The 27399-nt window shown below is 38.1% G+C and overlaps 3 protein-coding genes across 3 annotated transcripts; 1 reads left to right on the top strand and 2 right to left on the bottom strand.

Moving 5' to 3' along the window:
• The first annotated feature begins 198 nt into the window (after nt 1–198).
• Nucleotides 199–7797, top strand: zgc:153115 (uncharacterized protein LOC768186 homolog). The gene is made up of 3 exons (XM_019119364.2): nt 199–330; nt 408–1044; nt 4576–7797. Exons 2-3 carry the CDS (start codon nt 540–542, stop codon nt 4857–4859), a joined length of 789 nt encoding a protein of 262 aa, XP_018974909.1. The 5' UTR covers nt 199–330; nt 408–539; the 3' UTR covers nt 4860–7797.
• A 531-nt stretch (nt 7798–8328) lies between these two features.
• colgalt2a (collagen beta(1-O)galactosyltransferase 2a) lies at nt 8329–16828 on the bottom strand. The gene is made up of 12 exons (XM_042717909.1): nt 16542–16828; nt 15007–15120; nt 14703–14817; nt 13616–13750; nt 12428–12632; nt 12206–12325; nt 11229–11302; nt 11026–11132; nt 10745–10877; nt 10358–10485; nt 9991–10197; nt 8329–8900 (listed from the first exon to the last, which is right to left on the bottom strand). Exons 1-12 carry the CDS (start codon nt 16769–16771, stop codon nt 8663–8665), a joined length of 1806 nt encoding a protein of 601 aa, XP_042573843.1. The 5' UTR covers nt 16772–16828; the 3' UTR covers nt 8329–8662.
• A 2003-nt stretch (nt 16829–18831) lies between these two features.
• On the bottom strand, nt 18832–27359 carry si:ch211-13f8.1. The gene is made up of 9 exons (XM_042717908.1): nt 26807–27359; nt 26085–26154; nt 25562–25702; nt 23902–25100; nt 22843–23029; nt 21120–21339; nt 19727–19848; nt 19394–19572; nt 18832–19275 (listed from the first exon to the last, which is right to left on the bottom strand). Exons 1-9 carry the CDS (start codon nt 27339–27341, stop codon nt 19082–19084), a joined length of 2847 nt encoding a protein of 948 aa, XP_042573842.1. The 5' UTR covers nt 27342–27359; the 3' UTR covers nt 18832–19081.
• Nucleotides 27360–27399: the final 40 nt, after the last annotated feature.

The following is a 27399-nucleotide window of genomic DNA, read 5'->3' as shown; positions in this document are numbered from 1 at the left end:
GTGTGAATATCAATTAAGTCACGCTCAAGTTGCTTGGTAACCTACCTGGAGCGTCCTGTCACGCATTACAATTAATATTCATGAGCTCGCCGTGATTCGTGTATTCGCCTGCTGAGCACCGCCTACTTACCCTTTCAGCCAATCCGTGGAGAATAGCGGAAGAACAGCGCGTGACGTAATTAATATTCATGAGCCGAGCCTTCTCCGTAGTAGGATTACTAAACTCACTACCGGGGGCGTGGCGTGGGCTTTGCCGGTTTTAGCAGCAGACACAATGAAACGAGGGGCAATGTAGGACACCACGTTGGGGTTTGAAACGCAGACACGCCGGTAGCGTATTATTTTTTTACTTCTTTTTTGGGTGTTTTTATCGTTTATTTCATTTGTTTTGTTTGTATTTACTATAGATAGATAGCAGAGGCCGCTGCCGATGAGAAAAAGCAACGAGTTGAAAGTCTTTGGAGAAGAACCAAACGCACTCAGGAAACGGCTCTCCGTCGTAACTTTTGCTTTTGTCGTTAAACGCAGTCGCACATAAAATGTCGTTCGCCTACTCGGATTATCTGGCCGCTGAGTGTCTGGTGTCGATATCCAGCGGCCCCGTCCTCCATCGACCCACCCCGGTGTCTGGTGCGGCTCAGGCTCCTCCTCAGGGCCTTCCTGCCGGGGAGCCAGACGGGTCGAGCGAGGACAGGGAGGTGCGGGAGACGCTCCGGTTAGAGGGGGCCAACATGATGACGGTGGCGGAGATCCTCACCGACCTGCACGGCAAGTTCCGTCCCATGTCGGCCTACTCCGAAAGCAGCAACTCGTCGTGCGGTGAGAGCGGCTACACCACGTTGTCTGACTCCACCACCCCAACCCCGACCATGACCCCCTCCGCCACCCCTGTCCCGGGACAGTACAATAACACCCCTCAGCAGATTTGGGGAGGAGGGGTCGCACCCCGCTCCCCCACCAAGCGTCACCCCTGTACCTTCGACGGGTGTGACCGGGTGTACGGCAAATCCTCCCACCTGAAGGCGCACATCAGGACCCACACAGGTGAGCTGGAGCACATGGGAGGGGAAGGGCGCTAACACTGCGGATATCATTGGTATTCGTTCATGTATGTATTTGTGACCCTGCAGCACAAAACCGGTCATAAGTAGCACAGGTATATTTTTATAGCAATAGCCAACGATACATCGTATGAGTCAAACTTATCGAATTTTGTTTTATGCCTAAAATCAATAGGATATTAAGTAAAGATCATGTTCCTTGAAGATATTTTTTACATACCGTAAATATATCAAAACTTAATTTTTGAGTAGTAATATGCATTGCTAAGATATTAATTTTTGCGGTTTCAAATGCGATTTTCTCTCTCTCTCTCTCTCTCTCTCTCTCTCTCTCTCTCTCTCTCTCTCTCTCTCTCTCTCGCTCTCTCTCTCTCTCTCTCTCTCTATAGATAGATTCCCGATTTTCAAATATTTATATCTCTGCTATCCTAACAAACCATATTTCAATGGAATGTTTATTTATTCAGCTTTCAGATTATGCATAAATCTCGATAAAAAAAAGACCCTTATGACTGGTTTTGTGGTCCATGGTCACATTTACGCGAGTATAGGTACTATATTATAAATACAGACAGTATGAAATTATAGTTTTATAAACTGCTCGTGTTGCCTGTATTGGATTTAAATTTCACTGTTGGATAAGCATTTTAACCATCGGCTGTGTTTTATTATAGTTCTCGGTTACAGTAACTTTTAATTATCCGCCGTTTGTTTGTTGACTGTTGTCAGGGGCTCCTTCTGTCAACTCTAACCAGCGGCTATGGATAGAGATATTAAAAGTGAATTTGTGGATGATGATAATGTAAATCACTACTCGTTAGTTAAACAAAAGAGTGGAAAACTCCCAACTGTGGCCTCCTAACAAAGAAAGTTTATGAACAAAGGAAGGAGCGCGTGAGGGAGGACCGAGTATAGTAGTGTAGTGACGAGCCTCATATTTGCATATGAACTGAGCTCGAGCACAGAACGCTCGTGTGCGCGCAGGTTAGGTCTAAATGCACGTTCTGTTATTTGACTGAAGCTAAAAGAGTTATTTAAGCCACACACCTGGCCTCTCTTCATGAGGTATTAACAAATGTTCTATCAGCAATTGGTTTTGTTCGTGGATTGATGTCTAATGTGGGGAAAAGGTGATAGCTTTTAACGGACACAACTGCAGAAGCTTAAGGCGAGTAAAACTAGTACAGTGAGTTACTTGAACTACACTAACGCCTAAGAAATCTTAAATACAGTATACTAATGATATAGTAGTACAGTGGCATCTAAACTGCTTAACACTAGTGCAGTAGTTCGTACAGAATACATCATCTAGTACAGGACAAATTAAAGGCTAGTGAAACACTAGAGGTGCATCTTAATCAATGTGAAGAGAAGGTACTGTCTGTGTCCCACTGTACCGTACTACAAGCCACAACTCTACAAGTTATGCCTATTAATACGAGGTATGCCTCCAACAAAGAATGGAATGGAATGGAATTGGAATTTTAAGGACAAATCATCAAGTGTGACTTGATGATACCAGTTTTTGCGATTCCAATTTTCTTTCAAAAAACTACAATTGACAGCATGTAAGCATGTACAAACAAAAATCTATACTTTTTTAATGTAACAAATTATATAATAAAAATCATTAAATATTACAATTCCCCCAATCTGGACAAAGTTACAGATGTTCTCGCACTTAAACAACTCTCACAATAAAGTACTCTGTTACTAGAAAAGAGATAGAAATCATTAACTGAAAGGGAGTTGCTGTATACAACAAAACAGATGTCATTTCCCGCTATGTTTCTTAAATTGTAATTTTTTCACTAACCTCATTAAATGTGTCATCTTTCACGTTGTTCTTACGTTGCTTCAATTAATTCAATTATAATAAAAAGAAACTGCAGAGCTTTTACCATTCTAATGAAATCAGTATCAACAAACTGCATCTTTCCACTGCAGAAAAAGTGAAGTGGCATTAGATGTTTTCACAGAGACTGTTTGATGAAGCTTAGGTGCTAGAAATGCATATACACTGCAAAATTTCAAATGCATAAAGCATTTTATAAAAATAATTTTAAAAAAAAAATAAAAAAATACAAAAAAAAAAAAGTTATAGAAAAAAAAATGAAACCAAACCTAGGAAACCAAACCAGTATCAGGCTTCTACACGGTTTGAAAAAGTAGGCAAAGTATGCAAAACAGTTTGTGCATCTGTAGTAATAAATGTCAATTAGTCATTTATTACCTGGAGAAGACTTGAAAAACACACACAAACCATATATTGTCGCAATCGTTTATTGTCATCACATTTCATCAGTTAAGGGTTCTGCTTGGCATTTGGCGAAAAAAAGTGCAGGGGAAGAGTTTAGGTTTTATTAAATGTCGGGGGGGACATGTCCCTGCGTATTTTACGCACATACATGAAACCACCACAGAGGGATGAAAGAGCAGCCTGTGACTCTGGAGGGAAAGGAAGGAGGGTACACTGATGCATCATTTCACAGGAAATGGAGAGGGAAATTTACCCACCAGTCATTGCACATCCCTTTAGCACCAAAAGAAGTTTGAATAAGATAAAGGTGAGCTGAGGCACCAGCATTATTATTAAGTTTAATTATTCCCTATTGCGGTTTGTACATGGTTGTTTATGGGTATAAAGTGCATCAGAGGCAACATTTAATGTAACTTGTGATTACAGACAACAGACAAAAACGTCATATTGTCATATTAAACATTGCAACAGACCAATATCGCTCAGTTTAGCACTTTAAAATATGGCCCTTTATTTTATCTAAATTAATAGTACATTGACATTTATGTAATTTTTATTTATTAGAAGTATTTCAAGTTGCCATACCTCCAACATTTCTAATATGTGTTAATCAAGTTCTGCCCATGTATGATAACATTGAAAGGTGTCACACTTTCGAAACACTTCTTCAAAAGTTTTCAAAACTGCTTCAAATACTTTGTGAATAATTTATTATAATTATTTTTTTTGAAGCGCTGGTATCAAACTGCCACAGTCACGTGAGTTTAGTATACATGGCTTTGTTACCTCATAGCTGTTTCGAAATGTTTTGAAATTTCAATGGATCACCACTGGAGGCGATCTCTGTGAAAGACTTTATGAAGGGATTAAGCCGTATTGTGCTTTCAGTTTTAGTTCATTTGAAAGATACTGTGCCAAAGCATAATGGCCCAAAACACAACTTTAAAGACCTTTTGTGTTAGAATAAGAAGTTTAAATTTATTTTAAAAACTACACTTTTTGCCCGGAAGACCTATCGTTTCATATTGTCATGTGACCATGATAATATCCAGACAGTTTTGCTATTGCGATATCATGATATTGATAATAACATCCCTAATTTGCACAGTTTTGCATCATCAGCATGTGTTTTTAGTGCTTCGAAAGAGTGAATCATTTTGCCAAACAATTGGTTCGATTGATTCAAAGCTTCAAAAAGGTTTGTTTCTCCCATCACTACTAATGAGTTTTGGATCACTCATGTTTTCTGTCTAGGTGAGAGGCCCTTTCCATGCACCTGGACCGACTGCGAAAAGAAGTTCGCCCGTTCCGATGAGTTGGCCCGACACCTGCGTACCCACACTGGCGAGAAACGCTTTCTATGCCCACTCTGCGACAAGCGCTTCATGCGCAGCGACCACCTCATCAAGCACGCCCGCCGGCACCCCAACTTCCACCCCTCCATGATCAACCGCAAAGGTTCAGCTCAGGGATCCGCTTTGACCCAGTCCACCACCGCCTCCACCTCCTCCTCAGAGTACGCCAGCACTGCCGTGTAGACACCCCCTCACCGGGACCCCTGCCTTCTGCACTGTGACCACCGTCTCTGTCAGACACTGCAGCTTGACTCGATCGCCGTGCATGCTGGGATCCTTTTAAGCTCAGTCCTCACTTCCACAGGCCAAAAATGCAGAACTTCACCATGTCTTCCTCCAAACCCCTTCGCCCAACCAGTCATGACCAAAATGGGCGAAGGAGACACAAACGCTCAAGCACATTCCAGAGTCGCGTGATTAAATGATCACATGACCGACAAGTGATGCCGAACGCAAAATTGCTCTTAAATTGCTTGCTTTGGGTGGAATAGATTCGTCTGAAATACCGTAAAACACTTTTTTTGGATGCATGCTGACAAAATAGCCACCAGCAGTAGCACAATATTTTGCTTTTGTCATCTTGGTGTATCACTTGTCAGCCATGTTTTAGAAACTCCTGAAGGATGTATCACAGTTTAAGGGAAAGTTTACTTGTTCTTAGTCTTTTTACAGTCGTTCCTCCTTTGTCATGTCTTTTTGTATAGCCAGAATGGCTAACCCTTTCTGGTTTTGCTTGTCCACACATGCTGTATGACACAATAACCAGATTCAGTTGCAGATTATCGTAAAGTATTTGTGCGTTACTCATAAATTTAATTCTTGACACCCTTTGAAACCAAACAACGATTGAACTGAAACGTCCAGTGCGTTTCTTTTGGGTAGAAACACTGCCTGTAATGCCGCATTTCCACATAGCTTTCCCTACTGGAATTGTAATAAGTTATTGTCATCTTAATTTACTTTTGTTTTCTATTAGTAGTATCAGCATGGCAACTGAAATAGTAGTTCATTTTTTTAAATTAATTAACGTTATTAGACCATGCATTCATTATTATTATTATTATTATTACTATTATTATTATTATTATTATTATTATCCACTCTTTTGTTTGTCCATGCAATGTCACATGTTGGTACATGTAGCAATGTGTTTAATAGTAATGTGGATACGTGTAGATAAATATCTATGCTTGCAGCTTCAATGGTAAAGATGTAATTATATGAACTACTAGAAGTAATACACCTTATATTAGGGGAGACAGTACACGCTTGAATAGAATAGTGCTGCTTGTGTGCGAATGTTTGTGTGTGTGTGTGTGTATATCCATGCGGGAGAGCACGGGAAACTATCTTTCTCCAAAACTGTCCCTCCTGCGGACCTCTTACAAACTATCTCAGAGAACAAAAAAAAAAAAAAACCACGCATCAGGAAACTCAGAAAGCCTTAAAATCTTTTGACTTGTTTTGCACCATTGTTTACGGTCGGATATTTTCTACAGGTATGACGTCAGGCGTCGTTCTTCTCGACTAAAGAAATACACATGCAATATTGCACTTTTTTTCTTACTGGTATTGTAACAATGCTAGTCGTCTGCTAGTGTAATGGTTTCACTGTATAGATGCTACTGCATAGTGCTCAACTAAACGAACACTGTGGAAGGGGATAGAGACCTGGCACAATAAATCAGTACATTCGTCTAAATGTGCATCTTCGTGTGAGGAAAATGGACTTGATTTTTGTGAACTTTTCACTTTCGTTTGTATTTTGCTTTACATTTGAAGATCTGACCGCAGTTCGTCTGGTCTTGAAACTACAGCTGTTTTTACTGGTTCGTCGCACCATTTTCTAATCATGCAATATTCAGAGCGCTTTAAGTAACTGCTGGCAGTAACCTGAAGTGTGATGACAACTTATAAGTTCTCAACCACAATAACAAACCAAACCTGAATAGTATATAAGACTCTGTTTGTTCTGTAGCTAATTATATGAATTCTTGTGTGTCTGGCCGGGATTTTTTTGTCGTCTTTTCATAGTTGTTTTCCTGTAGCGGGTCGTCTGTGGATCTGTTGACCATTGACGGCATCAATGGTACACTGTGTTAGGCTGCGGTGGGCTTTGTGCGTGATTCTCGACAGACTGAGACCTTTGTGATCGCGTCTTTTGATTTTCCCTCACAATGCCCTCTTTTAGCAGTGTGGATTCAACTTTGAATTTGATATCCCTCCCATTTTACTCAACACATTTGCAGCTAGTACTCTGGACAGCCATCACAAACCACTGGATCAAGTCCGTTTTTTTTTTTTTTTTTTCATTTTTATTTGTGTGCTTTGTGGTCTTTAATTTCAGTTATTATATTTTGTATTTGGTTTGATGTACTAGAACGTCTTGTTTCTTATGCTTTGTATTGGTTTACGTACTTTAGATGTCTATATAGTATGCAAAACATAGCTTTCTAGATAGTTTAGGATAACTTAGCAATCGCATAGCGGAGAACATGCGTATTCTATAGTTCATTTGGGAAAAATGCTGCATCATTTGCTGTGTTTGAGGAATCCGATCTCTGCGGCGTGGCTGCTTTTAATCATGATGCTAGATTGAGAATATGTAGAGTGATGACTTTTTATTATTTTGAGAACTGCTTTGTTGCTTGGCGTACAATCTAGATCTTGTCCATCACTTTTGACACACTAAAAGATTATGCACTGATTGGCGGATAGTCTGTAGTGATCACACTAAAGGATGTCTAATGAGATCTCCTGAGGCCTCAGTCTACAGCCATGTCTCATATCAGTCAACCCATGGGTTTTGTCAATACAAAAGCTTCCATGTATCTCCTCAGGTGATAAAACGTAATGCTGAAACCTCTGTCCTTCATGAGCGGGACCTAATGTTAAGTGGGTTTTTTTCTTCATTTGCTTTGTTTCGCATTATTCTGCAATTTGTTTTTATTTATTACCTGCTTTTTTGGTGTGCTTTAAAATATCTTTTTTTTTTTCAGTACTTATTTTATGGTATGAGACTTGACTAATAATTTGATTTGATTCATTGTTTGCCTCCAACAAAATGAAACAAACAAAAAACTTCCAGTGCTTTTTAAATAAATAAATGGATTAAGAATTATTTTGTATTTTGGTGTTTATTACTTTTATATGAGAATACTTTGAGATTACTATGGGATTGTTTTCTTGAGCTCATCACGTGTCTCCTCAAGTGCATACTGGACACAAAAAGGTCATTAAATTTTGACATGCTGTACTTAATCCAAAACATTTTTCTAATTCTTCTATAGTTATGCATTCAGTTTTTATTGGCCTAACTGATTGAAATAATGGATTCTAATTTAACGCAACATTTTATAATATTGAAATTTTATACATACATTATATATTATTGGTATAATTGAATTAAATGAATTTAAGAATTTTAGTATTTGGCTTGTTGTAACATTATGTTTTCCAGCATGAATTTAAGATTCACAATTTGCTTATTTAATTAGCGACCTGAAAAGTTTTATTTTGTCACATTTTCTTTATAATAACAAAAAATCAGAATCCTTTTTTTTTTAGGAAAAAAAAAATACAGATTTTTCTACTCCACTGCATGTAGAAAAAAACTCCATGTTATAGCATATAGCAAAAAAGAAAGTGCTCCTTTTTTAGAAGCACATTCCATGAATCTGTCATTTTGTGAGCCATTTTCTTAACTATATTAGCCTTTATTTTATCATCCTTGTTAAAAAAAAATCACCACTTTCATCTGTATTTTATATTGTACAGTATATTGTCAGGTCTTGTACCTGTTCAGTGTTCCTCACAGCTAACATTAGTGTGCAGATGCTTAGCCAACTGTATCACTATCATTCACAAAATCCATATATATATATATATCGACTCCACATCCATGGTTCTTTCCTTGAGCTGTCATCTGATTACCTTTTCTTAACACGTTTGACATGTTTATTAATTCTGTAAAAGCTTAATCAGAGTTAATCTCTCAGGCTGCTCTCAGAGATGGGCGTTGGGCTCTTATCACCACGACTGCGGTCTCCACGGATGTGATGGCGGTCCCAGTCAGTGGCCACAGTCTCATCGTCCCAGATGGTGGAGGTCTCGGTGTCGCTGAAATACCCCGGTTCCCCAGTGTAGTGTGTGGGAAAGAGCAGCAGGGGTTGTACAGAGAAAGCCTTCAAGTTTCGCTGCTTAAAATGAGACATGTATTCCTCCCTACAGAAAGAATACTAGAGTTAGTTCAACTAAAATTCCGGTAACGGTTTAATTTAGGGACCAATTCTCACAATTAACTAGTTGCTTATTAGCATGCATATTGGCTGTTTATTAGTACTTATAAAGCACATATTAATTATTCTCCATGACCATATTTTAGATCCCTTAATATAAGAACTAAACTTAAGAACTAACTATTAGGTGCTTATTGAGGGCAAAAGTTGTAGTTAATAGTGAGAATTGGAACCAAACTAAAGTGTGACCACAATTCCTTTTTTAAAAGCCATTATTGTAAGTTCAGTTCTTCATAAATGTGATCAAATATATGTCAATGATAATGCATCAAGTGTTTTAATCCAAATCTTCTGAGAAGACGTGATTTCCTTATATGATGAGCAAGTTTAATTCAGTCTTCATAAAAGTTGATGAATGCACATACGTACACTACTGGTTACATACATTAAAAAAAGTTTAGAATTAATTTTATTTTAAATATATTAAAATATTTATTATTAAAAATATTTCACGTTATTACTGTTTTTACTGTATTTTTGATCAAATAAATGCAGCCTTGGTGAGCACAATAGACTTCATTAGAAAACATTAGAATAGTTTTAGTTATTTCAAACTTCAAAATGTAGTGTACATAGAGCACATTGAATACAGTAAATGAGGTTTATTCTCGCACCAAAAGCAAGAATGGTTTAGCTCCTGTTTACCATATTTGATGTGTTCTATGTATGTTCATTGATCCGTGTTTATATGTGAACAAAAGCCTGAGTTAAATGTGTTGATCGTATAAAGCAACTGTCTCTTCAGAATATTTGGATTAAACCATTCAGATTCTACAGTTTATTTTAACAATCTCCTTTTGTAGGGTTAAAGTTTTACTGGAATATATGGACTTTAGTGGAGGGATGGAAATCTCTCGGGATTTATTAAAAATATTTTTTATTTGGGTTTCAGAAATGCTCAAAAAAGTCTTATGAGTTTGGAACGACATGATGGTGAGTAATTTATAACAGATTTTTTTTCTTTCTTTTTTGTCCCTTTAAAAAAATGCTAATTACCAACATCTGCCAACACTTACTTGGGGTGCTTGTTAAACATAACTGGCAGAAACTCGTCCACGGGCAGCATCTTGCTGAGCGGCTGAGCCTCCAGAAGCGTCTTTGCCCCCTGCAGTGAAAGGGCATAGCCAAGGGTCCAATAAGAGTAATCTGGGATCACCAGGTTCTTCACTCCCTCCACCCAGTGCTCCGGATGATTAATTTGCAATCGTTTACGCCCTACATAACTTAAAGAGATGAGAAGAGACAGAAGAGAGAATGGGTACACATGCAAAGACCAGTGACCACTTTGTGGATGCTAATTGTTAATTAGTGGATCCATATAAAGACTCATAGCAGGAGAGAGAACTGTAAAGTTCTCTTGACCATAATAAAACCACAACTCACATTAAGTCCCACTGGAGGCCTGATTGTTTCACATCCTCCAAGATGGTGTTGAGGCGGCTCTTGAAGCTGGGCTCAAACCTGACATCATCCTCCAGTACAAGCACCTGTTGTTGCTGGAGCTCCACCACCTAAAGGGCGACACAAAAAAAAGGCAAAGGGGTTTGCAGCAATACCATAGAAGAACCATTTTTGGTTCCCCAAAGAACCTTTCAGTGAACAGTTCTTAAAAGATCCTTTTTTTTAGTGTGAAGAAGATTTGAATAATCTAAAGAACCTTTTGTGCATTGGAATGATGATAAAGTTCTTCCTTTATTTTTAAGAATGCAGTTTACACTTAATACCATCATATACAAGAGTTTGTTAATTTAGCGCAGTTTTGCTGTGTACCTTTTTCCAGATGTTGTAGTGACTAAGGAAGCAACCGATTTCACCCTTAGTTAGCACACGATCAGAGTAAGGATCTTTATAACCAGGGAGCATCTCAATTCCTAAAGCTCTTAGCTGAGTTGAATTCAGGGCTCTAGGAGAGAGGAGAAACTGGAAGGAGTCATATTTGATTGTGGTGTAATAGCGAAATATACTTTGCATAGAGAAGAAGAGATGAAGCATGATAGGTTGAACTTTGACACTGTGTAACTGGTGTGAAAGTGTGGGTTATAATATCATACTTGCCATCCACCGCGTCAGTGAGGGTGAAGTCTATGCCCAGTACCTCCAGCGAGCGCAGCATACGATCTCTGCGATCTTCCCGACGCTTTAGATTAATCAAATAGACTTAAAAAAAGGGGGAAGATAAGAATATTGCATTGCCACAGACTGAAGATGCAACTTTTTGCAAAATTCTACATTTAGTTGTCATTATCATCTATACCTGATCGAATGCCATGGTGTCTTTAGGTTTGGAAGCAGTGTGCAGATAATGTGAAGTTTCCAATTTGAAGTCAACTGAGAAAGACAAAGCTCATATTATTTGTCTTTTAACCACAAAGAAACATTTTCTGGTAGAAAGAAGGTCATAGTAGGAATTAATGATTGGTGTTAGTGAATTATGTAATGACAGTTGTGATTAGAAATGTATTGGATAATATATTTTGAATGAAACTTCAAAAATGAAAGAATTTTAATTGAAGGCCCAGTTTTTCACATGGTTAGTCTATTGTTTTTGTACCAACTTCCCATTTGCTATGTGGTCCACTATCATGGTTTTTATCAGCCACTTCCTTCAATGACAGCCTCATGGGGAAATGTATTAAACTGAGATTGAACCATAAAACAACCAATGCTAAATGTGCCACAAACTGTTAGGATCAGGTTGAAACAATCAGGTAAACTTAAGTTTGTTGTTGAGACGAATATGCAGAGGTGTAGGTGCTACACACAATGGGAAAATAACATTTGTTCATTTTACTGTTCATCAGGTGTTTAGTTAAATAAATGAACTTTTGGATTGGGGATGTCGTTTTGAGCTCTGAGCTCTTTTTCACAGACAGATTTCAAAACAAAGTCAAGCTAATCTAATGTGAAGCTCCGAAAGAACTGAGCGAATGTGTGAGAGATGTCACAAAGGAGTGAAAATTCTCTCTTTCCTGTGAAAACTATAAAGACGGGCATACAGAGAAGTGTTTGTGTTAGCTTGGTAGAGACACAGAGGTAGAACAGGAAGTGGTGAATAGATGGCCCACACCTCTGCTTCACAGTTTATTCACTTACAAATATAGTACTAATACTGTATTTAACGTCACCGCAGTGCTCATTTACTACACATTACCAGAAAGTCCCTAAGCTTTGTGGCCTGTAAAAACCCTTCTTCAGATTGTTTTGTGATTATGCAGATTTAGTGATACACACTCAGTGCCTCGGTGACAGTGTGGCTGAAGCTCTCCACCTCTTCCTCCAGAGTCTGCTTTGTATTCAAAGGCAGCGGCAGGTACCCATAATGCTCTTGGTTGCATATGAACATCTGCACACCTGTAACGTGTTGAAATAGAACAAAAAATATTCAAGCAAATATAAAACATCCTCTTAAATAGGCTACTTAGATAAATTAGAGATGTAAGATGTAATTGCTACCTGCTTGTCTTGCGGAAAATGCAAAAGCCATGATATCATCCAAGGACCAAAGATAGTAATGGTGCACAGGGTGAAAGGCCAGGGCTGCACTAGCACTGCGCCGCAGGTCTATCAGCATTGTGGAGTGAATCATGGGCACCGGGTGGCAACCAGTACGCTTCCAGTTACGAATGGGAACATAATGGGGTGTTCGCTTATAATACCCCTGCAGAAAAGAAAGAGATTTTCAAGATTCACAAGAGATTTAGAGCATGAAAAAATAATAAAATGCTCATCAAGCAGACAAAAGGAGAAATAACAAATAAAACCCAACAACAACAACAACAAAAAACCTTTTCAGAATGAATTCTGAAACATTGGATAATTTTTTTTAACTTGCACTGTATTATAAGTATTTGTATTATATTTTTATACTACAGTTAGTTCAGGTCCTCACTTTCTGTCGGTTACATAAGTGACTGTATTATGAGTGAGTGAGTCATTGAATCATTCATTCAAACGATTCATTTAAAGTGTTGTTGAAAACATTGTATAATAAATGTAAATTACTCAATGTTAACTTTATTGAACTTTTTTAGAAAGACAAATGTGTTCTACATGTTCAGACACTTCCTGTTGTAGCCTACAAGATAGCTCAATGGCTTTAAGAACTGCAATCCCATGTAGCATTGCAAATGACATAATCAAAAATAAAAATTGTATAAATATAAAACTACTGATGTGCTGATCATGTTGTTTTTGCAAAATATGCTTAGGCTATTTTGTCATTCTCAGTGCTGATTTCTTTTGGTCTGGTTTCCTTGCTTTTTATTCTCTAATTGGTAGAATGTTATTTCTTTGCAGAATCATGGGTAATGTAGTTTTCTTCATGTCATGTGAATTCCACCAAACATGAACTTTCAAAAGGAGCAAAATGCAATGTGTTCACATTAACTTGCGATCTTTTTCACACTGTCCAGTCACAAGATTTACTTGACTTGCCATAATCATAAAGACCAACCCCTAAACCTACCCCAGTGGGTAACAGCAAATTGGGTAAAATTTTGGAAAATCTGCCAAAGATTATTTGAAAATAGCATTCAGGTGGGGACACAAATGACCATGGGACCTCAGTGTTCATCACACTTGTCCCCTGCAGTTGTATGCATTGTAACAACAAGAGTCATTGTAACAAGACCTGTCCTGTACCTGTGAGGTCATTCCACACCAAAAGTTTGAATAGAGTGTTCTTGACTCTAGCATTGGAGCAACCAGCGTCCGATTCTCAGCAATCAGTCGATTCAGTACTTGTGTGTTTGTCAGCAGGTTATCACTGTCTGCAAACTAGAGGACACATCATTTAAACAATCATATATATAAAAAAACAAAGACATATCAAAATACACAAAAGTATTGGGATGCCCCTTCTTTAGAACAGAAAAAAGGCACTTCCAAAACTGTGGAAACATAATTCATGTATTTAAAAACTGTATTTCCATCTCTATTGCAACAGTTTTGGAAGTGTCTAAAATGACTGTAGCCATATGTAAAAGTCACTGGTGTTTTGTGATGAGTTTTTGGCTCACACCAGATGTGTTCAGCTGGGTTTCTGTACAAGTGTACAGTATATATATAAAATACTGCATATGTTTTTTTGGTTAACAATTTGATACATCAGGCTTTTATGGATCATAGTATAATATAGTAGAATATAAGGATAATACATATATATGTATATATTTCTATCTTTGGGTATATATATAGTGCACATAATGTCAGTTGCCGCAGTGCGTTATAACTGGCTGCATTTTCATATCATATTTACCTACTATATTTAAACAAGTAGAGTTATTGCATGATCCTTTTAACAGTTCTCTGTTTTCGATGAGAAAATGGTGTAACGACCACTAAAATCTGTGCCTTGACTAAAATTAGTTTGATTATGTGAATAACATTGGAATATCATATCCAGCCTACTTCAATCTACATTCTATTTTCAATGGCTCCCAACAGAATAAAACTTTGCTCATAAACCCTGTTGTACACAATCTACATCCCTTCTGTTGTCTGATTGATAGTTTATACTTTTTCAGTAGATGACCTTTTAATATACTTGTAAAAATGTCCATCTTCCATGGTTTTCCAAATCTTCCATCTTCCAATTTTTTTTTTATTTCAATTATGTGTATTTTATATTGTTAGTTTATAGTTAGTTTAGTTTATAGAATTTTTAAGAAAAATCAGGAAGCATCAGGAAGCTGAGTTAAAATCAGTACAGAAGGAGAGGTGGTCTCACCAGGATGTAGTCTGCCCACTGAGCCCTGGCCGCTGCGAGTGCAGCCTGCCTCAGCTTCATCACATGAGTGAACCGAGACTCCGGCCAGTGCTTGGGACCCAGTTCATCCACATAACTACAAATATATTGAACGAGAACGGAATGCTTTACACAGACACAAAATGGGTCCCCTTTGGTGAATATATGTCAATTCTGGAAAACATTATGTTTTATGTTACTTATGGCAGAGAGAATAGTGAGTTCTAAGAGAATGGTTATGAAGATGTAGTGCTTTGAAATATAATGTAATGTAATGTGTTTTCACCTGTCCTCCTTCTCCACGGTCTGCAGATGTACTGAATGATACAAATGCTCCACTCCAGACATCCATTCATGCAGCATTGCAGTGGTGTTGTCAATATTGTGGTCGGTAGCAGCCCTGACGTATAAAAAGTCCACATTAGGACCAGAACTGGCCCACATTGTATTTTTCTTTTCAACATCATCATCTTGCCATACAAAACATTTATTCAGTATACACTACTGTTCAAAAGTTTAGGGTCATTGAGTATTTTTTTTTTTTTCAAAGAAATTAATACTTTTATTCAGAAGTAATGCATTCAAATTGATCATTAGTGACAGTAAAGATATTTATAATGCTGCAAAAAAATTTCAAATAAATGCGGAACTTTTGGCCTTTCAACTGATTAAAGAATCCTGAAAAAAAAATAAGTTAAACAGTGAAAACTGAAAATTCCACTTTTTCATCACAGAAATAACTTACATTTTAAAATATATTTAAGTAGAAAATGGAGACTTCTATCAAAAACATTAAAACATCTTATAGACTCTATAATAAACTATATAAACGTTTGAATGGTAGTCAGTGCACAAAATTGTTATTCAAGTCAGACCTTAAGCAGCTTGCAATCATCATAGTTTGTTTCATTATTCCTTTAAATAGTCTGTAATAATTATGGAATGTGATAAACTTAAAATAAGTCCATTACTTTAGTAGATTATTATTTTTTAATTATTTATTTATTAAATTTTATTTTATTTATTTGGTCTTCAGACTGACTTCCAGGAACTCTTAGGGGGTTGCAAGGTGGTAAACAAAATGCAAAATGCAAAATGCAAAAAAAAAAAAAAAAAAAAAAAAAAAATATTAAAAAATAAAATAAATGAATGAATAGATTTAATTAAGTAACTTAAAAAAAAACATTAATTTTACATTTTAAATATTATTATTTTATTAAAAATTAATAAATATGATTTATTATAAAATGTATTAAATGTTATAGAAATAAATTATATAAGAAAATATACTTGGTCACATTTTTTCCATTTATTGAAGTGGCAACCCCCTGCACTTTCTCCTCCATTTCTCCTTTTACCTTTTCACACATTCTTTCACTTCACTGTCATATTTACTTTTCAAGCTTTCCCAGATATTTCAGGCTAAGATGTAATTTAAAGCCCAGAGCTCACTTCAGTGTGCGGTCAAATACAAAACCACACATGTATATATCTTATGTGTGATAGCTTTCAGCAAAAGCACATTACAATCCTGTAGTTATTAATAAACCAGTAATCATGCACTTTCAAATATGCATTGATATAAAAATGCCTTCATCAAAATTTAAAGCAATATCAAACTATATATCCAATATTCTGTTAAGCTTTATAAGAATGAGGGCTGATATTTTGGCAAGTCGTCATGAAATGTTATATGTCTGTTCCTACCTTCAGCTGATAGTCTATATCTTCCTATTAAAAAGCAAACTTTTTCATAGAATATTATTTTGAAATGAACGTTCAAGAATTTGAAAGTATAAATTCCACCAAAATTGCGGTTACCAGATAGAGATGCGGTCCTTGGGATAATCCAGTCTCTCAATACATCCCAGAAAATAAGGAAGACTGTGTTCACTGTTACGGGCCAAAGCCGCAATGACTACTTTGGGCTTGAGTAGAGATGTCTCGTGCAGAACAGGCTCCAGGTCAATGAGTGTATGAATAAAGCCAATCCATGTCTCTAACAGTAACAGTCCGAACAGAAGCTTTCCAGATGCTCTCAGGTCCATCATAGTATCTGAATGTGCAGAAGCACGCCGCACTATAAGATACCGGTGAGAGAGGTGAAGACTCACTGACTGGGGAGGTTTGAGTTTGCTTAGACTACATTATACACAATGCAAGTACACTCATTTGAATGGAAGGACTGTAAAAGAATAACATATAAGCAAATCAATGGCTAAATAAAGGCACACAGCTAAAATAAAACATTTATTAGTGCACCCCAATTCATTGTACACATTGATTTAAAAAAAATATGTAATACTTTTTTATGCATTTTCAAATCCACAGTGACTTGTCTACACTGATCACAAGGTATTTAATGAAAATGCAACTGAAAAGTTTTAAGTGTAAGTGTCAATGCATTAAAGAAAAATAAACTAAATTTAAATCACTATTTTTGCAACCATTTTGCTGCACATTTGGCTCAGAATGCATTTTGAAATTCACACTGCATTTTGCAACAATTATCACACAGTGGTATCACGATGAAAATGCAGTCTCAAGTGTTTTACCTGTAAGTCTAAATGCATTTAGTAAAAAGTGGCATTTAAATCATAATTTTGCTACAGTTTTTGCTTGGACATGTTAAACATATCTAATCAATCTGGGTAATGCAATTTCATTTTAATTTTTCAACTTATAAAGCGTTAAAATATGTTTTTAATTTACATATTAAAACTAGTGTAAAAAATAGCAAATGTAAATTATTTAACTGAATTTTCATTTTTATTTTGCACTAAATGTTGCACATGGGAAAATGTAAATTTAAATACATAAATACATTGACATTTTACATATTGCATTGTCATTTTGCATATTACATTTCAAAATTAATTTTGCTACCTATATTCCATAGTATATTACCTTTTACACTTGTTTCGTCAAATGTTTTGTTTTATATGAGAAGTTCATTTGTTAAAAACTCAGATTTTAACAATTTTCAAAAATCATGTTTTTCATGTATTTCAATCAATCAAACTGTAGTTGTTGTTGTTGTTTTTTTTGTTTTTTTTTGATTATGCAAAAATAACAAATAATAATAATTATAATAATAAATACAGCTAACTAACACAATAAAACACAATAAAAACATTATAGCATAATAAAAAACATGATTTTTGACACTTTCAATAAAGAGCAGGTTCCCAAATTGACAACTTGCCCCTATAAATTATGACAACGGCCCAAAGTTGCATTTATGAAGACTGACCAGCAGATGGAGAAAAGGATGTGTCTTTAAAAAGATGCTTTTCGAATCTCAGACTAATATATTATTCTTAATATTGTCATGTAGTCCCCAGTATTCAGACTTTCTTTATGTGTGAAATACTTACAGTATATGGCATACTACATTTGCTAAAATGAGCAGCAAACAGATCACACTGCGTCAGATTCTTTATTCCAAAACGCAAACCACTTGACCTTCCATTTTCAGTGTGATGAATGAATCTATTTGTCATGTCTGTAAAGTTTAGTGTCTATGGACTTGCAGCATAACCAGTTTGATAATCACTAATAGTTAAACTCTAAAGGGATAGTTCACCCAGAAATGAAAACTGTCATTATTTACTCACCCTTATGTTGTCAAACCTGTATGATTTTCTCTCCTCTCTCTCTCTCTCTGCATCATTCTTCAAAATTGTCTTTCACTCAGCATATGTGTGTGTGTGTGTGTGTGTGTGTGTGTTCAGTTAATTAATTAATTAATTAATTTTTCATATAATGAATGTTGATGCTGTTTGGTTACCAGCATTCTTCAAAATGTCTTCTTTTGTGTTCACAGAAGGTCATATTCATCTGGAACAACATGAGCATGAGTAAATGATGACAGAATTTTCATTTTTGGGTAAACCTGTATTTAACAAAATATTGCAAGCACAAATGTTAAGATAATTTGTTGAAAGCTAGAATCAACACATTGTTGGCAGTTGCTTATTGCTTAAATTTTTTAGGTTTCCACACAGTGTTATTGCACAGTAATGCTAGACTGACATTATGCTTTTACAGTGAATGTAATTTAATAGCTAAAATATTGTTCATTTTGTTTGTGCTAAAGTGATCACAAATGGTTTGCAATGGTTTCAATCCACCCATTCACTCATCCATCCATCTACAACATAAATCATCACAATTATTAAAAACGACCAGTGGCAGGTGTTTTAAAAACCCACAAGTTTTAGATGTTTTTATTTCTTATTTCTCTGTAAACAATGCATTGCACAAAGCCATCCTAGATTTCCTAACCCAGGACTGAAGAACATTTCCTTTATGATCTTTTCTCCATAATTCCATCTTACATATTTTGCCCATAATTTGCATCAGTGCTTGACCCAGGAATGTGGCAGAATCCGGATCGTGGCTTTGCTATCACGGGTCATGAGGCGTGTAACCTGATCCAGGGTCAGTCCAGCTACGATTTCCCCATTGACTTCTAGAATCTCATCTCCAACGCCCAGGAGTCCAGTGTAGATGTTCTCCATGGCACTGTCTCCGACCCGTTCCACGTATATGCCTATAAAACCAGCATAACTGATTTTCATAAAATACCTCTAAATGATCTGAAACATCTCAAATAGTTTGTATTTTTTTCAGTGTCATGGAGGCAAATGTGGAGGAAGTAGAAGAGTAACCTGAGTCAGGTCTTCCTTTGCCCCTGGAGATGACGAAGCCAAAGGGTCTATTGTTGGCCGGTCTGGTAAGTTCTATCAGTAAAGTCCCGTCAGGAAAGGCCTGCACCAGCCGCCCTAGTGGACCAGCTCCACGAGAATCCTCTAGTGACTCCTCTATGTTCACTTCCTTCTGAAGCTCCCTGAAACACAGATATCAACGGCTCAATCAGAAAATCCACATATTCAATATGGTTTTACAGCAGAATCAAGAGGCACAAAGCTGAGGCAAAAAAAAAAAATGTCTTTATTGTTAAAAACGTATAGAGATTTGAGCACACACACATTATTACAGACCTTGGTGCCAAACTCAGTGGCAGTGGTAACTCTCCTAAAATAGTGGAACGTTCAAACTTCCTCTTTGGGGACTGTAGACTCTGGACAGAAGATGCTTTACGTAACTGAGCCAAAGGAGACTCCTGGTGGCAGAGAACAACATCACAGCTCTGAAACAGCAGATTCTTAATATACATAAACTAACTATTTGATTTGACTTGGATTTTACTATGATCAAACCTCTGATGTTACATGGACATTATAGTTTAGATTAAGAAACCTAAAGTCTTTGGTGTGCTACCAAGTACTTTTATTACAGAGTGAATCTCACCAAAATATGTCATATTTCACCTCAAAATCAAAAGAAAAAAACATTTATTCACTACCGTTTTTACAGATTTGTTAATGTTTTTGGTAGAAGTCTCTTATAAGACTATTTAATCAGTAGTGAAAATTAATATTGTGAAATATTATTACAATTTTAAATAACTGTTTTCTGTTTTAATGTTTTTTCCAATGCAATTTATTCCTGTGATGGCAAAGCTGAATTTTAAGCATTCTCATTCTCGCACTTTATTGTTTCAGTCACATCAGCATATAACAAATTCTAGCATTCTGCATAAATATTTTGCAATATAATAATAGGCTGTGTTGTTGTTTCTTTTCATAATAAGAATGAAGGGGTAATTGTCATGAAAGTAATGCCTATACAATGCAAGTAGACAGTTTTACAGTCCTGTTCCACTTTTACAAACTATGTGCTTATTATACCAATTACAATAACTGGGTAATAACTATAGGTAGTAACCCTGAACCTACCCCTAAACCTTAACCCATGTAGTACTACCAGTGTTTTCTTGGGTAAGTACACTGTAACTACATGCACTGTAAAACCAACTAAAATGCATATTAAAACCAGTTGTTATATTCACTCTACTGGTTTTAAGGTTAATTCACACTGCACCAACAGACACTGGCTATCACCAGATTACCGTTAGGTCACTTCTCAGACATTACATCCGTCAACCAAAATCAACATACACTATACAACACTCTATAACCTAATTTCCTCAGCAATTACTATTGGTTAGCATCTGTCTGCTTGAATTAGCCTTCAGTATTCTATTTTCTATAACCTAATTTCCTCAGCAAGTAAATTCAGTAAACATGCATCTTATGTCAATTTGCCTCTTTAAATAGAAAGCAGTTGCTTCTAGTGTGTTTTGTTCGGTCCACAAGACTGATATGTTGTGAGTCTGCAGATGTATTGTGGCCAGTAGATAAACTACATGATATGATATTTCATTAAACAAAGCCAGAGATACAGTCCAAATGATCTCTCATGATATTGCAAGGGTGGGTGCTACTGTTGGTGGACTCTTTAACTCTGTCTTTAACAAAGAAGAGAACTTACTGTGTGGAGAGACTGGAGAGAGGGGGTCCTCTTCAGAGGGACTAGGCCTCTGTGTGTAGGACTTGGAGAGGCAGAACTGTAGCGGGCAGTGGGGGAACACAGGTGCTCCATGCTGTTGGACCGGCTTCCCTTCACCAGCTTACCCATACTGTTCAGTCCCATGGCTGAGAAAAAGCGACGGAGGGATAGCTTAGGACGCCCTTCTCGCTCCCCTGCTCTCCTACACATAAGAGAAAGAATGAGTCCATAATGGAAGCTGTAAACGACTACAAGATGTTTATCTTGTACTTAAACTTAAGTAAATTCTAAAAATGATGTGTGTTTTTTAAACCCAAACACTGGGTTCAGCCTCTTTATTGGGTTATTTACACACTGTTGGTATTTTTGGGCTAACCAGGTTCTGGGTTAGTGGCAGGATTAGTTTCATTTTCTTTGCAATCGAATGCATACCACCTCCTACATGTGGTCTCAGGTTCAACACTTCGGTGCTCTCCCAGTGAGCACATGACAGCTTTCACATTAATTTTTCAAACTAAACTCATGCCTTTTTGGGTCATTGGCTTTGCGCAAATGCAAATGTATGTACTACTACTATTGATGTTTTACCTTGCACCAGGGGAGAGATATGACTACAGATGCGACATAATAATTAACAAAACTGCAGTTGCACCCTTGCAGTGTAGACAGCAGATATTCCATTGATTATAATGGAAGCAATTTAGTATGATTGCATTGCGGATGTGGTCATGTCATAGATTATTTTAACCCATCTTTTTATCAAGCATACAGGTAATTTTAAGGACACTCCATCAGGTGAGTTTCACCTCTGTGGGAACATTTGTGTACATTATAATGCAATTGTCGGTCACCATGATTTTTCAACCCTCAAGCACGTGATCCGGTGCGACCGCACCAGTTGCACACCCCTTAGGACAGCCCTGCCTAAACCTAACCCTCCCCTTAATTTATCCCAAAACTTAGATGGAAATGATAGCTGAATAACAAGGGTGCAGAAGCACCTAACCATTGTTGTAAGCCTAAAACAGACATTCCCTCTAAATGTATCCCTCAATTCTGATTGGTTGATTGGGATGTTGTTCAGGAACATGTTGTACTTGGTGAAATCATGTTCACCGAGTTGAGACTGCATGATTTTCGCCCTGATTTTCACTCAACAACTTTTTTTATTTTTCACTGCAAATCATTGTACAGACAACTTTGATTGCAAGCTTTTCGGGCTACCATTTTTGACAGGAATAAATTCATTCTCACACATGAACACCTGTCTCATGTTTATCTTTTGTTATTTCTTGTATTAATTATGGCATGTTTGGATGTAAAACATAGTTTGTAAACAATGCAAACAATGTAAACAATGTTTGTAAACAGAGATGGCACTGAAAAGTTGTGTACTGTGTGACCCCTGTCGCCAAACCATCGTATGGTGTGCACACAACAGCAACCAGATGGTACCCCAGACAGCCATGCAGTGTGAGAACACCAGTGATCCAATGACTTTGAAAATTATTAAGTGTGAACCCGGGATAAGGGACCTCTTAAGACTGGAGTTCTCAACTCTGACCCTCGAGGTCCACTTTCCTGCAGAGTTTAGCTCCAACCCTAATCAAACACCTGAACACTAGGGTCCTCGGGATTGATGGAAAGTTAAAGGCAGGTGAGTTTGTTCAAGATTAGAGCAACTCTGTCTTAAGCTATAGCTTACCTAGACACAACTAAACTGTCATCCCAATGTATTTCAGCCTTTCGGTGCTCTGCTCTCAGAAGTTCTGCCCTCAGGTCTTCTGCTTTGGATGTACCCATAGCTCTCAAAGCCGGGCGGCAATCTGGGGGAACCGGTGCTGTGCATGTGCTTCTGGGATCTCTGCAGACACCCTCACCTGCCAAATGACCTGATGCATAACAAAAGAATGAGCAAACATTGTTGGAGTAGGAATTGATAAACCAGTTCTGAATCAGGTTGTTTAAACCTGTTGTTCATGTAGATGCAGAGTCTCCCTATTGCTAACTTAGGGTGTACTTACACTAGGCATGGTTGCCTTCAACCGAGCCTGAGCGCGATTGTTCCCCCTCCCCACTCCCCCACTGGCCTGCACTCATATTGCATTTTAATGTTCCGGGCCAGAGCACACTTACGTCATTCATGATGCAACTTTTTGATTTAAAAAAAAGGGGGGAAGAAAAGCACTTTCGCTAATAGACTGGCTAATAGATTTATAATTTATGCCGTGCAACGATTTTCATTTGATTGCGCTGCTCGTATGAGATGATTATAAGGCAGCTGACATTGATGGAGGAATTTGCAACTGTTCATCAATAAGATGAGAACCAGACCCGTTATAATCCTAAATATACTTGATTTAATTCAATAATAATTGATAAGTTTACTGTAGTAGTAGGAATAGAAAATGTATGTGGGTGTAATGATGACAGTAGCGCACACGAAATAGTAGTTGTTCCTGAGCTCAACCGAACCGTGCTCTCGCCCACCTCTTCCAAGCGAGCCAGGGACGGCCAAGTGAACCGCACCCAGGTACAGTATGGAGCGATCACACTAGTCAAACGAACCAGGCTTTGGGGGTCAAACGCGTTCAGGCACTGTTCAGATTGCCTAATGTGAGTACACCCTTTACCCTTCAGTGCATCGAGAGAAGAACATCAAAGTTTCAGCAGAAAAACAGGCATTAGGTGTGACTTCCTGACCAAGTTATTTTAAGTCAGCTAGAGGGATGCCACATTTTAACATTTAACCAGGTAAACTTACCTGTGACTAGGTCACCTGCAGAGTCCCATATTGCTAGAGCCTGGAGGTCTGTGGTCAGCATAGATGTGGAATACCTGAGAGAGGATGGTCTGTTGCAAGAAGTCAGCCCTGAGGTGACTGGATGAACCTGAGGGGAGGCACTGAGAGTGACACTGAGGTGCTCTTCAGGCAATATGTTGTCGTGGTGAGAGCTCCCATCTAGCTTGTGGTCAAGGTGAATTAGGCGGTATTGAACCGAGGGCATTAGCTTGACCACCCGTTGCCCTGTCGGCCGACACTTGGAACTTGATTTCAGAGCCGATTTGATGGGAAGATGGGGGGGAGAGTCCTTGACATTGCTAGAGAGATCCTTATTCTCAAGGTCAGTAGAGGTTTCTGTCGCACCTTGTTCAGGCGTCTTCAATTTAGAACGAGTAGTTTTATCCTCCAGGCTTGACCTGGTTTTGGAGTTCCTTCTCTGAGCCCATAGATCCTGACTTCGAGCATACGGGCCATTACCGCTTTCAACTCTGCTTTCTCCTTTCCTGCTCCTTCTTCTAAGCTTCCCAAAAGCTGACGTGTTCTCACCTGCACCTCCTACACCTCCCCGCCCTACACTTTCTGCCAGGCTGATACCTCCAGTGAAAGTTATACTTTCCATGAAGGTTGGGTGGATGGTTCGGGGACATGACTGGCCAGGGGTGACCCATCGAGGGGCAGCCTTCTCCTGAGAATTTCCTATATTATGTGTTGGCTGGGAATGGCAATCTTTGTTCTGTGCAGGTCCCAAGATGCTTCCACAGGCTTCACATGTCCTGAGCATATCGTCCTTTGACACCATGGCAGCCAGACACTCTCCCTCTTTGGTTAATATTGCAACAGGGATTCCAACGTTTACCCAGTTTATTGCTGCCCCCCTGCTTTCCTCTGGGATGTTGTGCACTGGATCTGACTTCAGCTGTTGGGTTGAGTGGGATTTCTCAGCCACCACTGGCCCGCGTTCACGCACCCGCTCCAAGTATCGTCGCTTAGCCTCCTTTTCCGACTCATCTTCGAAACGTACTCGCGTGGGCGATTGCCCATACCGACGTGAGCGTACCCCACGTTCATGGTTCCTGCCCCGGATGTCTGGTGACTGAAGAGGTGAAGTAACCTCCTTTTGAGCCGTGACAAGAACAGCACTGTGCAGTGTAGATGACACGCTGATTGGTAAAACTTCCCTATAAAGCAGATACGAGAGCTTTTACAGAACACCTGGAGATCTGCAATCACTATCTGTATCATTTCATTATCTCTATTACATCACTGCATCATGTTACGTAATTATAATTTAAACCTGAATGGAAACAAATGGCAAATGTATTATTTGTTTGAACTTAAATAGATTAACATGAATGAAGGCTTTTGATTTATTTGATCATCAACTTGTTTTATTTGATCATCAACCAGTGACAGGATTAATAATAATGCTTGCCAAATATGTTATGTGCAGTACACGTGATTATATAACACAGGAACACAACTCTGAATGAACTGCTTAAATAAAACTTTCCATGTATCTTTGGTTATGGGTCATGACTTTAGAGGAAATATTAAAAGTTAGTAGTAGATGACTTTTAAAAAGACAACCATGATGCAAGACAACAACAAGAAGGCAGTAGAAAGTCTTGAGGTGACTTACAGGCCCTCTTTTTGACCAAGGCAGGTGGGGGTTTCACTCTCATGGTTTTGAGAACGTGCTTTGAATCGAGCTCTTTCCAACAGACGCTTTGCTTGTTCATGACGAGGACTAAGAGTTACTTCAGCAGTGGAGATCAGCGGTCTGTCCAAAGCAGAAAATACATTTCACACTCTCCTAAGTGAAATGACTGTTCAAAATGCCATGAATGTTTTTTTCAAATGTTTTCATGTCTTAACAGCCATACAAAAGGCTTACGACCTATTATTTCCAAGAACATTAGACTGTCAATATGATGAACTTGTACCATACTTCCCACAAATCAGAAATAAACATACAGAATGTCAGAAGCTTAAATCTTATGTAATCTCTTTCATGGACATGTTATGGGCAAGCCCTAATCTTTAAATGAAGAGATGTGTGCCTTTCATATGGACTTGTATTCTGACAGAAGTCTACCACAGCTGAGTGCAAATGTACAGCCGTATTCAATGATGATTCAATGATTGAGGACAATGTGTCTTACCTATAGTTAAACACAGGGTCCCTTGTGATGATTGCTGAGTCCCATTCACCTACTTTGTAGGGAGGTAAATCTGTACAAAAACACATACTGTTGTAGAATAATGACCTCAAACCCATTTGATATGTGTTATAATTTAAATGAGTCCGCATCAGCCATCCACTACAAGACCAGACTCAACATCTAATCATTCTTTTCAACAGGATGCTACGTGCAAGTGGAAGAATAGTACAAACCCGCTGAACCAATATCCTGTAGTCCTGCTGTTACACAACCAAGCTGGCAGATTTCAGCCTATCTATCCCTACGTCGTTCGGTATTAAAACACTGTTATCTCCACTGCTCCACTTTCTCCCAAACCCTTCCCCCTCATCTGTAATTACAGTGACAGGCAGCCACATCTGTTCTGAGAGATCATACCAACCTCCCTGCTGTGAGTTTTGGCTCAGTGACCCATGGGTGATTAATGCTGGTTAAATCATGAATACAGTGAAAAACTGCACAAGGTAATTAAACGAACTCCGGGATCCAAACAAGATTGGACACCATTCACTTTAATTGTAGAGATGAATAAAAAACACTGAGAGATTTTTTTAAATATCTTCTTTTGTGTTCAACATTAAAAATAAAGTCGTGTTTCAAATGGCAAACAAACATACACAAAACAAACATGAGGTAAGAATGTTCATTCTTGGGTGAACTATCCCTTTAATCTAAAGCCTTACCTCTGTGTGGCTCCTTTGGTGGTTGATACTGTCCTTCTGTGTGCATGGAAGTATTGATCTCAATAGCATTAACTTGGTATTTGTTCAGGTCTGTCTTGTTCATCTCGACTTTCTCTGCACTAGACAAAGACCCTTCCCTGGTGCACACAGTCTCCCAACTGTCTGCCTTCCACAGCCCACCAGTTGGATCTGCTGTTGCAGTCTCCTTCTGGAGATACCTACGAAAAGCACTTTCCAAGCTGTCAGATCTTTGCAGCTCCTTGTGAACAACAACACCCACAGTCTTTAGTTTTGGCTTCCGTTTCAGACCCTCCTCAGTTGAGGGTGGCACATCCTTTGGAGTCGCAAGTGTGGAAGAAATGTCTGAATTAAGAAGTAAAGTCTCTGGTCGTGCCACTCGCCAGAAGCCCTTGGGAGGAGCCCAGTGCCTGGGAGAAGACGTCGTTGACTTCATTGCAATGCCTCCTTGAGGTTCACCAGCTACACCCACTGCAATGTTCTCCAGGCTAGACCCTTCACAAAGCCCACGAGACATTTCTGGTGCACCTTGCGATGGATTTTTGTTGCAAGTCTCTCTTTCTCCTTGCATCCCA

Source organism: Cyprinus carpio, chromosome B2 (genome assembly GCF_018340385.1).
Source record: "Cyprinus carpio isolate SPL01 chromosome B2, ASM1834038v1, whole genome shotgun sequence".
NCBI lineage: Eukaryota > Metazoa > Chordata > Actinopteri > Cypriniformes > Cyprinidae > Cyprinus > Cyprinus carpio.
Note: the sequence above shows the minus strand (reverse complement) of the source record. Positions and strands in the feature narration are given on the sequence as shown.

What these genes read in the sequence shown, in the direction of transcription:
- zgc:153115 (XM_019119364.2), top strand. Translation starts at nt 540, where the DNA reads ATGTCGTTCGCCTACTCGGATTATCTGGCCGCTGAGTGTCTGGTGTCG. An exon ending in GCACATCAGGACCCACACAG is followed by an intron (nt 1,045 to 4,575) that starts GTGAGCTGGAGC and finishes TTTTCTGTCTAG; the next exon opens with GTGAGAGGCCCTTTCCATGC.
- colgalt2a (XM_042717909.1), bottom strand. Translation starts at nt 16,771, where the DNA reads ATGATGGACCTGAGAGCATCTGGAAAGCTTCTGTTCGGACTGTTACTG. An exon ending in AAGGACCGCATCTCTATCTG is followed by an intron (nt 15,121 to 16,541) that starts GTAACCGCAATT and finishes TTTATACGTCAG; the next exon opens with GGCTGCTACCGACCACAATA. An exon ending in GGCCTCCAGTGGGACTTAAT is followed by an intron (nt 10,198 to 10,357) that starts GTGAGTTGTGGT and finishes CATCTCTTTAAG; the next exon opens with TTATGTAGGGCGTAAACGAT.
- si:ch211-13f8.1 (XM_042717908.1), bottom strand. Translation starts at nt 27,341, where the DNA reads ATGTCTCGTGGGCTTTGTGAAGGGTCTAGCCTGGAGAACATTGCAGTG. An exon ending in CTTGGTCAAAAAGAGGGCCT is followed by an intron (nt 25,101 to 25,561) that starts GTAAGTCACCTC and finishes TCTGCTTTATAG; the next exon opens with GGAAGTTTTACCAATCAGCG. An exon ending in TGCAGGTGACCTAGTCACAG is followed by an intron (nt 23,030 to 23,901) that starts GTAAGTTTACCT and finishes GTTATGCATCAG; the next exon opens with GTCATTTGGCAGGTGAGGGT.